The 12111-nt window shown below is 39.1% G+C and overlaps 1 protein-coding gene across 2 annotated transcripts in view; it reads left to right on the top strand.

The window, feature by feature from the left end:
* Positions 1-12111, top strand: part of Uggt1 (UDP-glucose glycoprotein glucosyltransferase 1) — a 112288-nt gene that overhangs the window by 58061 nt on the left and 42116 nt on the right. Inside the window, exons 19-23 of one of the 2 annotated variants that reach the window (XM_090343006.1) lie at positions 2925-3045; positions 6275-6373; positions 7595-7618; positions 8298-8392; positions 11670-11876. In XM_090343006.1, the coding sequence (XP_090199132.1) occupies positions 2925-3045; positions 6275-6373; positions 7595-7618; positions 8298-8392; positions 11670-11876 (546 nt within the window). The remainder of the gene's footprint in view (positions 1-2924; positions 3046-6274; positions 6374-7594; positions 7619-8297; positions 8393-11669; positions 11877-12111) is intronic. The other variant, XM_090343007.1, reaches the window with a different exon arrangement.

Genomic DNA, 12111 nt, shown 5'->3' with positions numbered 1-12111 from the left:
ACCACTTATCTCAGAGATATAGAAGTGTTTGTATAATGTGAGATACACAAAAGAGAAGGCTAAATGACCAATGATTTTTCTTTCTCCCAGTGTAATTGTGACTAAGGAGATGTGGGGTTACTCATGCTTGCAGTTCAAAACAGTTTGGAGTGATGCTTTCTCCTTTCTCCTTTAAGAAGATGTACTATAGGTAGATCTAATAGTGCATTTTTGCTTATGTTAATGTGTGTGTGTGTGTGTGTGTGTGTGGTGTGTTTTACTAGGAATTAAATGCAGGGCCTTATTCATGCTGGGCAAGTGTTCTGTCACTGAGCCCTATCCCTAGTACTTGTGTTATTTCTTCACTGACTGCAGAGCTTATTTTTCTTAGGGCACCATAGTACTCTGTGGAGAAAGCATTTTCTTGTCTTGGTTCCTTCCTATTGATTCTGTGACACTGAATAACTGATTTAACTTTCCTTTACTTTCGCATCCTTATTTTTTTCTTTTTTAAACTTACTATTATTATTATTATTATTTGGTTGTGGGACTTAAGCTCTGGGCCTGGGAGCTGTCTCTAAGTTCTTCAGCTTAAGGCTACTGTACTACTTCCGATTTTCTGGTGGTTAATTGGGGATAAGAGTCTCACAGACTTCAGTGCCCAGGCTGGTTTTGAACTGCAATCTTGAGATCTCTGCCTCCTGTGTAGCTAGGATTACAGGTGTGAGCCACCGCTCCCAGCTGTAAAGTTACATTTTATTAAAAAATTTTTTTTTTGTTTTGGTGGGTCATGGGGCTTGAACTTGGCTGATGGTGTCCCTGAGCTCTTCACCCTACCCTTGAGCCAAGCCCCACTTCCCATTTTCTAGAGGTTAATTGGAGATAAAGAGTCTTAGGTTCTTTTGTGCCTGGCCTGGCTTTGAACCTTGATCCTCAGATCTCAGCCTCCTGAGTAGCTAGGATTACAGGTGTGAGCCACCACACCTGGCTTAAAGTTATTTATTTATTTATTTGTTGCCAGTGGGGCTTGAACTTAGGGCCTAGGCATTGTCCTTGGACATTTTTTTTTTTTTTTTCTCCTCAAGGCTAGTACTCTGCCACTTGTATCACAGAGCCACTTCCAGCTTTTTCTGAATATGTTGAACCCAGGGCTTTGTGCATGGTAGGCAAACACTGTACTTCTAGCCTATACTTCTGGCCCCTTAATCAATTTTAAATTGTTTTTATAATGGTAATATACAGAGGGCTTGCTATGTAAGTCAGACAAATAGTATCTCTTTGCTAGCTCTCTCCCAATTTTTCCTCCTATCTCCACCCAGCATCCTCATTTAAAAATGAACATTACTGAACATCCTGCTTGGCAATGGCATATTAACTTCTATCCTTAGTTGCTATAAGAGGAGGAAGAGGGAGGGAGGAAGAGAGGAAGGAAGGGAGGAAAGAAGGGAAGAAGGAAATAGTTGCAATGTTGGGATCAGACCTAAGGCCTTGCACATGCTAGGCCAGTGATCAACCACTGAGCCACATTTCTAGCCCTTGTGTTTTTCAGACAGGCTCTTTCATGTTTCACAGTCTGACCTTGAACTGATGATCTTCCTGCCTGTGCTTCCTGAATTCTGTGATTATACACAGTACTCCTACATGTATTTCTTTTTTTTTAAATTTCTATTTATTTATTTATTTATTTATTTATTTATTTATTTATTTATTTTTTTGCCAGTCCTGTGGCTTGAGCTCAGGGCCTGAGCACTGTCCTTGGGCTTTCTCAAGGCTAGAGCTCTACCACTTGAGCCATAGCACCACTTCTGGCTTTTTCTATGTATGTGGGGTGCTGAGGAATCAAACCTAGGTCTTCATGCATGTTAGGCAAGCACTCTTACCACTAGGCCAAACTCGCAGTCCCCCCTACATGTATTTCTATGCATGTGTTTATCTGTTACCAGCACATGAGAAGCTATTATAAAATGCTTTTTATAAAAAAAATGGTGCCGGGTACCACAACAGTAACAGAACTTCGCATTTTTCTGGGGTTTTGTTTTTTTATCTTTTTCTTTTTCTTTTTCTTTTTTTTTTTTTTACCAGTCCTGGGCTTGAGCTCAGGGCCTGAGCACTGTTCTTGGACTTTCTCAAGGCTAGAGCTCTACCACTTGAGCCTCAGCACCACTTTCGGCTTTTTTCTATGTATGTGGTGCCGAGGAATCGAACCCGGGTCTTCATGCATTCTAGGCAAGCACTTTAACCACTAGGCCAAACTCCCGGCCCCTATCTTTTTCTTTTTATTAATGGAGTGTGCTGGATGTCTAATTTTGTTCAGATGACTACAGAACCTGGAAAGGCTGTTGCTGCTATCGATGCATAACATACTGCTATTATTGATCTTTTTATATAAATATAAATATATATATACATATATATAATTTGAATTTTTGGAAACTTTAGCTGTGCTGTCAACTTTGGAAAAAAGTATCCCAGTTTACCATGTTGAGTTGGCATTGTACAGAAATTAATAGCCATATTGGTCTAGAAACGTTAACCTTTTTTTTCATTTGTACAGGGGTAAACACACTGTATTAAATATGTAAGGTCTTATCTACCTGCATTTGATTACAGAAAGTAATAAAGTATTCTCTAAATAATAAAAAAAATGCTTTTTATTATTTATCTATTTATTTATTTTTGCTAGTGCTGGGGCTAGAACTCGGGCCTGAGCACTGTCCTTTTTCCACAAGGAAGGCTAGTGTCCACCAGTTGAGCCACAGCACCATTTCCTGGCTTTTCTATGTATGTGGTACTGAGGACTTGAACTTGGGTCTTCGTGCATGCTAGACAAGTACTTTCTCGCTTGGCCAAACTCCTGGCCCTGTAAAATGTTTCGTTCCCAGTAAATTGTTACTGATAGTATTCACTAAACACAGGCTCCTTTCTCTGCTTCTTTTTTCCTATAGGGTGAACTATCTCACGATCAAGATGTGGTAGAATATATCATGAATCAGCCGAATGTTGTCCCACGAATCAATTCTAGGATTTTGACAGCTGAGCGAGAATACCTGGATTTAACAGCAAGTAGTAAGGAGCATTTCAGAAACAAATTTTGACATTTTGATTTGTGTTTCATATTCTTTGCATTTATTCAATTGTAATGTTGGGAATATAAATCAAGATAAAATGAAGAATTTATGTTTAATGTTACTATGCTTTTATTTCACAATATGAGCTTCTAAATTCACAAGAATTTCCTTGTTAAGAAGATACATTTTTTTTGTATGAAAACCTTATTAATGTCAATGAATATTCAGTGACACCTAAGTGCCACACTAAACAGGCACTAAAATAGAATCTATATTGTTGGTGTCCTGTGTACAAAAAGCAGTTAAACAGTTCTCTTTTTCCTGCTCTCATTCTAGAATCAGAATACTGGAATCTAGACTACTCATAATATCATTGAGTATTTTACCCTGGAATCCTAAGCCTGCCTTAAATATGCATGGTATGGTTGTGATAACTATAACCCCTGCTGCACTTAGGAGATAGAAGCAGGAAGATTGCATGTTGTGGCCAGCCTGCGCTACCAGCTGAGAGCTCACTGTGGTTTGTTTTTGCTTTTTTAAATAGCCATTTCACTGAGATATAACATATACACCATAAACTCAACCTTTATTTAAAAATAAAGACCTTTCAGGCTGGGAGTTTGGCCTACTGGTAGAATGCTTGCCTAGCATGCATGAAGACCAGGGTTCAATTCCTAGGTACCACATACATAGAAAAAGCCAGAAGTAGGGCCAGGAGTTTGGTCTAGTGGTAGAGTATTTACCTAGCATGCACGAAGACCTGGGTTCCTCAGTACCACATACATAGGGGAAAAAAAAAGTGAAAGTGATGCTGTGGCTCTGGTCTTGAGAAAAGTCCAAGGACAGTGTTTAGGCCCTGAGTTCAAGCCCCACGACTGGCAAAAAAAGAAAAAGAAAAACCCCAAACTCAACCTTTTTGTTATAGTTCTAGGGCCCAGGATCTCATGCAACTACTCTACCATAGCACTATATCCCAGACAAAATCTCAACTTTTTAAAATATACCATTTGGTGGTTTTTAGTTTATTTTCAAAATTGTGCAGCAAGAACATTATTATTACCACAGAAAGAACCCATATGCTGCTGAGAGTGGTGGTATGCATCTGTTATCCCATCACTTGGGAGACTGAGGCAAGAGAATTGAAAATCTGAGTCCAGTTCTGGTTATATACCAAGACCTCTCACAAAACAAAACAAAACCAAAACAAAACACACATGTATCTGTTAGTAGTACCTACCCATTTCTCTTCCTGTTATCTGGCTTCTACTTTCTGTTTCAGTTGGCTTCTGTAAGAGTGGCTCTTAGGAGCTACATTGAATCCATGTGTAGCTTGTTTTTTATGTCTTCTGTTGTGAAACTGAAGGCCACTTTAACAAACATGTAGATATAAGGGAAGAGTTGTCAACCCTATCTGTCATGATTCTTTCTGCATTGGGGAAGGAAAGATATGTCATTGTAGTTGAATAAAATACATATCTATTTATGGTTGTTATGTTATGGCATATGAAACTGAAATTCTGAAATTGAAACTCTTTTAGGCAGATTAAAATGCAAATATATGCTAATATTTTTAGAAACATGTGTGTATGTAATAGTCATAAGCATACCCACAGAGAAGAAAGTATAAATATAGATATTCTAAAAGAAACTGCTTAGCAAGTGAGCTAAGTTGTTTTCTTCAAAGCCAGTATTAGCCTCTTACAAGAAGTTTTGGTAGAGTAAGGCAAGCAGAATTTGAGTTTTTTTTGACATTTTAAATAAATCTTGAAGGGTAGTCTTTCACTGTCTCTGCATTAAGAAGCACTGTAGAAATGCCAAGTGGATTTCCTTTTCTACCAAGTATTGTAGTAATGATCTCAGAAAACAGTGCTGGGCTATGGAAGGAGAGCGGTGTGGATGGTAATGAATCTGGTGTATACAGGTGCCAGTGAGGCATTGCCTTCTTCCCCTCCCATCTCCTCTTTTCCCTCTTACTGTCTAAGACTCAGACTTGAACTTGGTATCTGATACTTTTGCTCATTGACTGGTTCCCTACCAATTGAGCCATGACTCCAACTCCTGACTAGATGATAACATCATTCCTCAGGTTTCTCTATCTTTTGCTGATCTAAGACCTTGCAAAATGTATTACTTGGATTAGTTTTTCTGCGACAAAATTCTTGGAAGGAAACAATGTAAAAGGAATCATCATTTATTTTGGCTTATGGTTTCAGCAGTTTTATCCTGGCCAGTTGGCTCATTGTTTTGGTTGCTATGCTAAGACAGAACATCATGTCATGGGCTACTGTGATTCCAGTGTTCCCTTCGAGGCTCTTTCCCTGATGACCTAAGATTCTACCACCTCCCTGTATGCCACAGGCTGTGACCAAGCCTTTTAACACTAGGGCTTTTAGGGGACATTTAAGATCCAAACTGTAATGAAAAAGATGCTCCTTTTTAAGATTGTGGCATTCCCTTTTCTTCATGTGATGCCATGAAGCATGTCTGATTGCATAGGAGCGTTGCTGAATGAAAGGATAGATCTTACAAAAGTAGGTTGCCAGGCAAGTGTGCTTGGTGAACAGTGCTGAAGAGAGTATTGTGTACTGGGTTGTCACAGTGTTTGACTGGAGAGATTACTGCACACTAGACTGGAGAACATTTTATAGCTAAGATAAATTATGTATTGAGTAGTTTATAGTCAGGGAATGACTAGATGAAACTGAAATTTTTAGCAAGAGTGATCTGAGGGGAAATAGGAGTACTGCCTTTGGGCACTGATCCAAGAAGATGGATATCTAAAAGAAATGGAAATGACTTTTTGTTTCTGTTAAGATTAATAAAACATGTTAAACACGAAATGTAAAAATTGAGTTTCAGCATTTCCTGTAGTCCATAGGAAAGGGAAGAGCATACTCTAGTGGATGGACTAGGGAGGGAGAGATAAATTAAGACTATTCCCCAGTGGGAATAAGAAGAGTAAAACTGACATATACAGAAGGGACTAAGAAGAGTAAAACTGACAGATACATATGACAACATGCACAGAGTATGAATTCATTAACTTTGTATTTTAAAGTGTGATTAATTAGAATTACCTGTAAACTTGCTAAGTAAAATGGAACTTAATATACTACACTTATGCATTTTCATATGTCTTCGTCAAAGCAGCACATTAATTAAATATTAACAGTAGATTGAATTGAAGCATATTTATGTGTCTATTTCATTGTTTCTTTTTTGCCCAGATAACTTCTTCGTGGATGATTATGCTCGATTTTCTGTCCTGGATTCCCAAGGCAAGACTGCTGCTTTGGCTAACAGTATGAACTATCTTACAAAGAAAGGTAATCCATCTGGGGTGTATCTTGAATTCAGCATTTTTATTTTTTAATATTTGCAAGCTTATTTAAATCTTAATGTCCTTTGGGGAGATTCCATAATTTCTTTTATTAACTATTTCCTATAATACTTTGATTCAAGAAACAATCATTTTAAGTTTAATTCTTTATATATATATTTAAAAATTCAAATTCTGGGGGCCGGGAGTTTGGCCTAGTGGTAGAGTGCTTACCTAGCATGCACAAACACCCGGGTTCGATTCCTTGGTACCACATACTTAGAAAAAGCCAGAAGTGGTGCTGAGGCTCAAGCGGTAGAGTTCTAGCCTTGAGAAAAATCCAGGGGCAGTCCTCAGGCCCTGAGCTTAAGCCCAGGACTGGCAAAAAAAACAAAAAAACAAAAAATTCAAATTCTTCATAAATTTTGTGTTAGCTATTATGGTTAAAAGGGGAAACTTCAGTTCAAAATGGAAAAAAAATAATATAAAAATGAGCTAATGAGCTGAAAATCAGTTTGACTGGTCATTATAGTAATGAACACAGGGTTGGTTTTATTTTAGTATTTGTACTTTTATTGTAGAAAAGCCTTTATTCAGTTTTAAGCTGGCTTTTATGTTACTTGGTTAAGCTAACTTCGTGTCAAGGGAATTTTTAAAATGGTCCCCTCTGGTCATACTTACCATCCTTTCAAATAAGAAAAATACTAGATGTCCTTTAAGTCAGATTTTTTTGGGGGGGGAGGTGGTCGGTCAGTCATGGGGCTTGAACTTTGGGCCTGGGCGCTGACCTTGAGCTCTTCAGCTCAAGGCTAGCACCCTACCCTTTGAGCCACAGCCCCACTTCTGGTTTTCTAGTGGTAATTGGAGATAAGAGTCTTATGGTCTTTAGTGCCCAGGCTGGCTTTCAACCGCGATCCTCAGATCTAGTCTCCTGAGTCGCTAGGATTACAGGTGTGAGCCACCGTGCCCAGCTTAAGACATATTTTTGTCCTGTTGTGGTCTTTTCCTGAGAAGATTTCTGGTTTCCTATGTATATGTACTCTACCAGGGTCCTTCAGGAAATTCTTCCTGAAGAATTCTGGAACAGTGCTGTAGTGTGGTGGGACTAAAGAGCAAAAAGAGGCATGGGTTATGTTAGCACCATTAAATTTTTTGACTTTCATAGCAGTTGTTAATTATAGAAATGACTTTTTCTTTTCTCTACTCTTTCTCTTTTGCCTTTGTGCAGGAATGTCCTCCAAGGAAATCTATGGTAACACAATACTTCAGAATATTCTCTTCTTTTTCTTAGTTATCTTATGGGGCTTTTGGGACTTTTGTTTCTCAGAATTTATTGACACTTTATTGTGATGTTTCTAGAACATGTGGGTAACTGTAGACTATCGGTGTAAATTTGTCTAAATGTTTCAGAAACTTACAAATTAGTAAGATTAAAGACTACACCAGGGCTAAGAGTATGGCCTAGTGGTAGAGTGTTTGCCCAGCATACATAAAGCCCTGGGTTCGATTCCTTGGTACCACATACACAGAAAAGGCCCTAAGTGGTGCTGTGTCTCAAGTGGTAGAGCACTATCCTTGAGTGGGGTTGGGGTGGAGGGGTTGGGGTGGGGAGGGGAAGCTCAAGGACAGTGCCCAGGCCCTAAATTCAAGCCCCACGACTTGCAAAGAAAAATAAGACTACACTTTTATTACCCACACATTTCATTTTACATGCTAACAAATCCCCTACTACAATACAGTTAATTAGTGCATGTGGATTGTTACGTTTATTTTAATAGAAAAGTTTCACTAATTTTGCTTTATACCTTTATTAAATTGTTCATTTTCTTGTTTTTGCATGATTTCCAGAAATAGTTTGAATTAATAACAGTGTTGAAGCATAGGATGTGACTTTTTCTTTCAGTCCATTTGTTGTTTCTGTTTTTCCACAGATGATTCTTTTATTAGGCCAGTAACTTTTTGGATTGTTGGTGATTTTGATAGCCCTTCAGGACGGCAATTACTCTATGATGCTATTAAACACCAGGCAAGTATCTTGGACTTCATTCTGTTTCTTTTGGTTTTTGAGTTATCCACGGGGCCATCCTTGGTCTGATGGGATTGTCTAGATGCTTTAGGAGATCCACTATTTTAGTACTTGAGGGATGAGCATATAACTTCAGCTGTTATAAAATTGTTTACGTATCCAACTAAGTGAAATATGATGTCAAGTAGTTAAGAAGAAATTGATTCCTTAGAAGAGTGTCATTGTGAGAGGATGAAATGTCATGATTCTGTTCGCTGAGCTGGTTTAATTTGCAGCTTCATCCAGACTTCACAGTTGTCTTGTCTACTTTCTACTGTGTATCCTAGTAAGGCTTCTGAAGTAAGGAAATACCCAAGAGGTTTCAGTGTCACAGTGGTATCAAGTATTTTTTAAATCATTTATTAGAGTTGTCCAGGTGGTACTGATAATTTAAGGTGAAGTTGAGAAATTATACTATGAGGTACTGTATGCTAATTGACATTGGCAAATGGTACTAAAGTAGGAGAACTGAAAAGGCAGGTTCAGGTTTTTAAACATTTTTACTAAGATGAAATATAGGTTCATATATAGTCTCACTAAGTGACCCTACCCATGTGACACTCTCCATGATGAGATCTAGGAATAGAGAATTCATAAAAGCCGCCTTGGCCAGGAGTGTAGCCTAGTGGTAGAATTCTCTCCTAGCACGCACGAAGCCCTGGGTTTGATTCTCCGGTACCACATACACAGAAAAAGCTGGAAGTGGTGCTATGGCTCAAGTGGCAGAACACTAGTCTTGAGCAAAAGTATCCAAGGATAGTACCCATGCCCTGAGTTCAAGCCCCAGGACAGACTTATATCTAAGTCACTACCCCTCCTGAATCTCTTTCTCGTGTCAGAGAGAGAGAGAGAGAGAGAGAGAGAGAGAGAGAGAGAGAGAGAGAGAGAGAGAGAGAGAGAGAGTGTGTGTGTGTGTGTGTGTGTGTGTGTGTGTGTGTGTGTGTTGACAGTCCTGGGGCGGGTCTGGGTACTATTGAGATTTGTCAAGGCTAACACTACTGGTTGAGCCACATCACTGCCTTTTCTGTGTATGTGGAACCGAGGAATTGAACCCAGAGCTTCATGCAAGGTAGGCAAGCACTCTACTACTAGGCCACACTCCAGACCTTGTTTTACTGTATTTAATTCAAACCTTTTTTTTTTTTTTTTTTTTTTTTTGTGGGTCATGGGGCTTGAACTAGGCCTGGGCATTTTCCCAGAGCTCTTTAGCTCAAGGCTAGCACCCTACCCATGGGCCTGGGTGTTGTCCCTGAGCTCTTCATCTCTAGACTACTGCCCTACTCTTGAGCCAAGCCCCACTTCCCATTTTCTAGAGGTTAATTGGAGATAAGAATCTCAGGTTCTACTTGTTTGTTAAACTTGTCATTTAAAATATGATGTAGGGGCCGGGAGTTTGGCCTAGTGGTAGAGTGCTTGCCTAACATGCATGAAGACCGGGTTTGATTCCTCAGTACCACATACATAGCAAAAAGCCGGAAGTGGTGCTGAGGCTCAAGTGGTAGAGTGCTAGCCTTGAGAAAGTCCAAGGACAGTGTTCAAGCCCTGAGCCCAAGCCCAGGACTGGCAAAAAAAAAAAAAAAAAATTATGATGTAAAAATCAACGTTAATAAATTCTTTAATAAAAAAAAAAAAAGAATCTCAGGTTCTTTTGTGCCCGGGCTGGCTTTGAACCTTCATCTTCAGATTTTAGCCTCCTGAGTAGCGAGGATTACAGAAGTGAGCCACTATGCCCGGTTTTAATTCGAATCTTTTAATGTGTATTTATTATAATTTGATTTCTTTTCTTAATACTGTAAACATAATCTATGAGGTATAGTGTTAAAGTTCATTTTCATTATATAGCATTATATGATATAACTGTACCACATAGTATTGCTTAATCTGTTTGATTATTTGCATATGTTTATATGTATGTGTTTATTTATTTATTTTTGCCAGTTCGGGCTTGAACATAGGGCCTGTATACTCTCCCTGGGCTTCTTTTGCTCAAGGCTAGCACTCTACCACTTCTGACCTTTTCTGTTTATATGGTACTGAGGAATCGAAACCAGGGCTTCATGCATGCTAGGCAAGCAGTACCACTGATCCACATTCCCAGCCCCTTGATTATTTGTAGAGCACTGCTATTAATATTTTTATAGGTACCTTTCTTTGACATATAAGTATAATTTCTGTTGGCTCAGATCCCAGTTTTTAATGGTCCTGGGTATTGTCTTCCAGGTAGATTCCTATTCTCATCCAGATAGATTCATTGTTGCTAGGCATTTAGAAAGGCTGTGCAAATGAAAATGGCCTTGAGCAAGGCACTGAAGAATGGTTGGGGAGAAAGAGGTAGTTAAGGTCCACATGCTAGCATGATTTATATTAGAAGATTAAAAATATGTTGGAAGAAAAATAGATCTCAGATGTTCTATGGTATATACTGTATTTAGAAGGTGGTAAGAAATGAAGTTGAGGGGCCTGGGAGTTTGGCCTAGTGGTAGAGTGCTTGCCTAGCACGCATGAAGACCCAGGTTCCATTCCTTGATACCACATACATAGAAAAGCTGGAAGTGGTGCTGTGGCTCAAGTGGTAGAGCAGTAACCTTGAGGAAAAAGCCCAAGGAAAATACTCGGGCCCTGAGTTCAAGCCCCAGGACTGGGGAAGAAAGAAAGGAAGGAAGGAAAGAAGAAAAGAGACAGAGAGAGAGAGAGAGAGAGAGAGAGAGAGAGAGAGAGGGAGAGAGAGAGAGAGAGAGAGAAGGTTGGGTAAGCATGGTAATGCATGTCTATATCTCAGCTTCTTAAGAGGTGGAGATTGGGAAGCTTGTAGTTAGAGCCTAGTGCTGATAAAAGTTATAAAGACCGATCTTAGTAACCCAATCTCTGTTATGCCAGGAGGCCATCGGTAGAAGGATTCCACTCTGAGGTTTACTTTAAGCAACAAAACACGAAATCCTTTTGAAAAGTGCAAACAGGAGTTTGGGGAGCTTGGCTCAAGTAATGGAGTACCTACCTAGCAAATACAAAGCAAAGTTCAAATCCTAGTATTCCTATCCTTCCTCCCCACTCCTGCCCTCCCACCAAAGAAAAAATGTTAGACCAGTTTATGCAGAATTTTGAAGGCTTGACTCTATATAGCATCCAAATTTTATATAAGTATTGAAAACTACAGAGAGGCATGTTTTTTGCTACTTAAGGAACATGAGTAAGTTCAAAACATGTACCATATAACTCTTATGTACTGTTTTGTAAATAGAAATCCAGTAACAATGTTAGGATAAGCGTGATCAATAATCCAAGCCAAGAGATAAGTAAGGAGAACATGAGGATCTTCAGAGCAATCTGGGCAGCTCTCCAAACACAAACTTCCAACTCAGCAAAGAACTTCATCACCAAAATGGCCAAAGAGGGGACTGCAGAGGCCCTGGCTGCAGGAGCTGACATCGGGGAGTTTGCTGTTGGGGTAAGACTCTGTGTTTTGAGGTTGCCTTTTTCTGTCAATTTGCCATTGATGTTTTCTCCCCTTGGGCTGTTGTCTCCTGCTCCTCATCTGAATTTGTGAGCCATGGAGGATTTTATGTTTAAAAATAATTCTATCAGTTTCATTTCCAAAATTGCCTGTATTAAGATGTGCATGATAGAAGTATGTTTTATGACCAGGGCCATTTATTTTGTGCAATATTTGATTTTGTGTGATC

Source organism: Megascapheus bottae, chromosome 12 (assembly GCF_031878675.1).
Source record: "Megascapheus bottae isolate mThoBot1 chromosome 12, mThoBot2.hap1, whole genome shotgun sequence".
In the NCBI taxonomy this organism is placed as follows: Eukaryota; Metazoa; Chordata; class Mammalia; order Rodentia; family Geomyidae; genus Megascapheus; species Megascapheus bottae.
The sequence above is the reverse complement of the archived record's forward strand: the minus strand, read 5'-3'. Positions and strand labels throughout refer to the sequence as shown.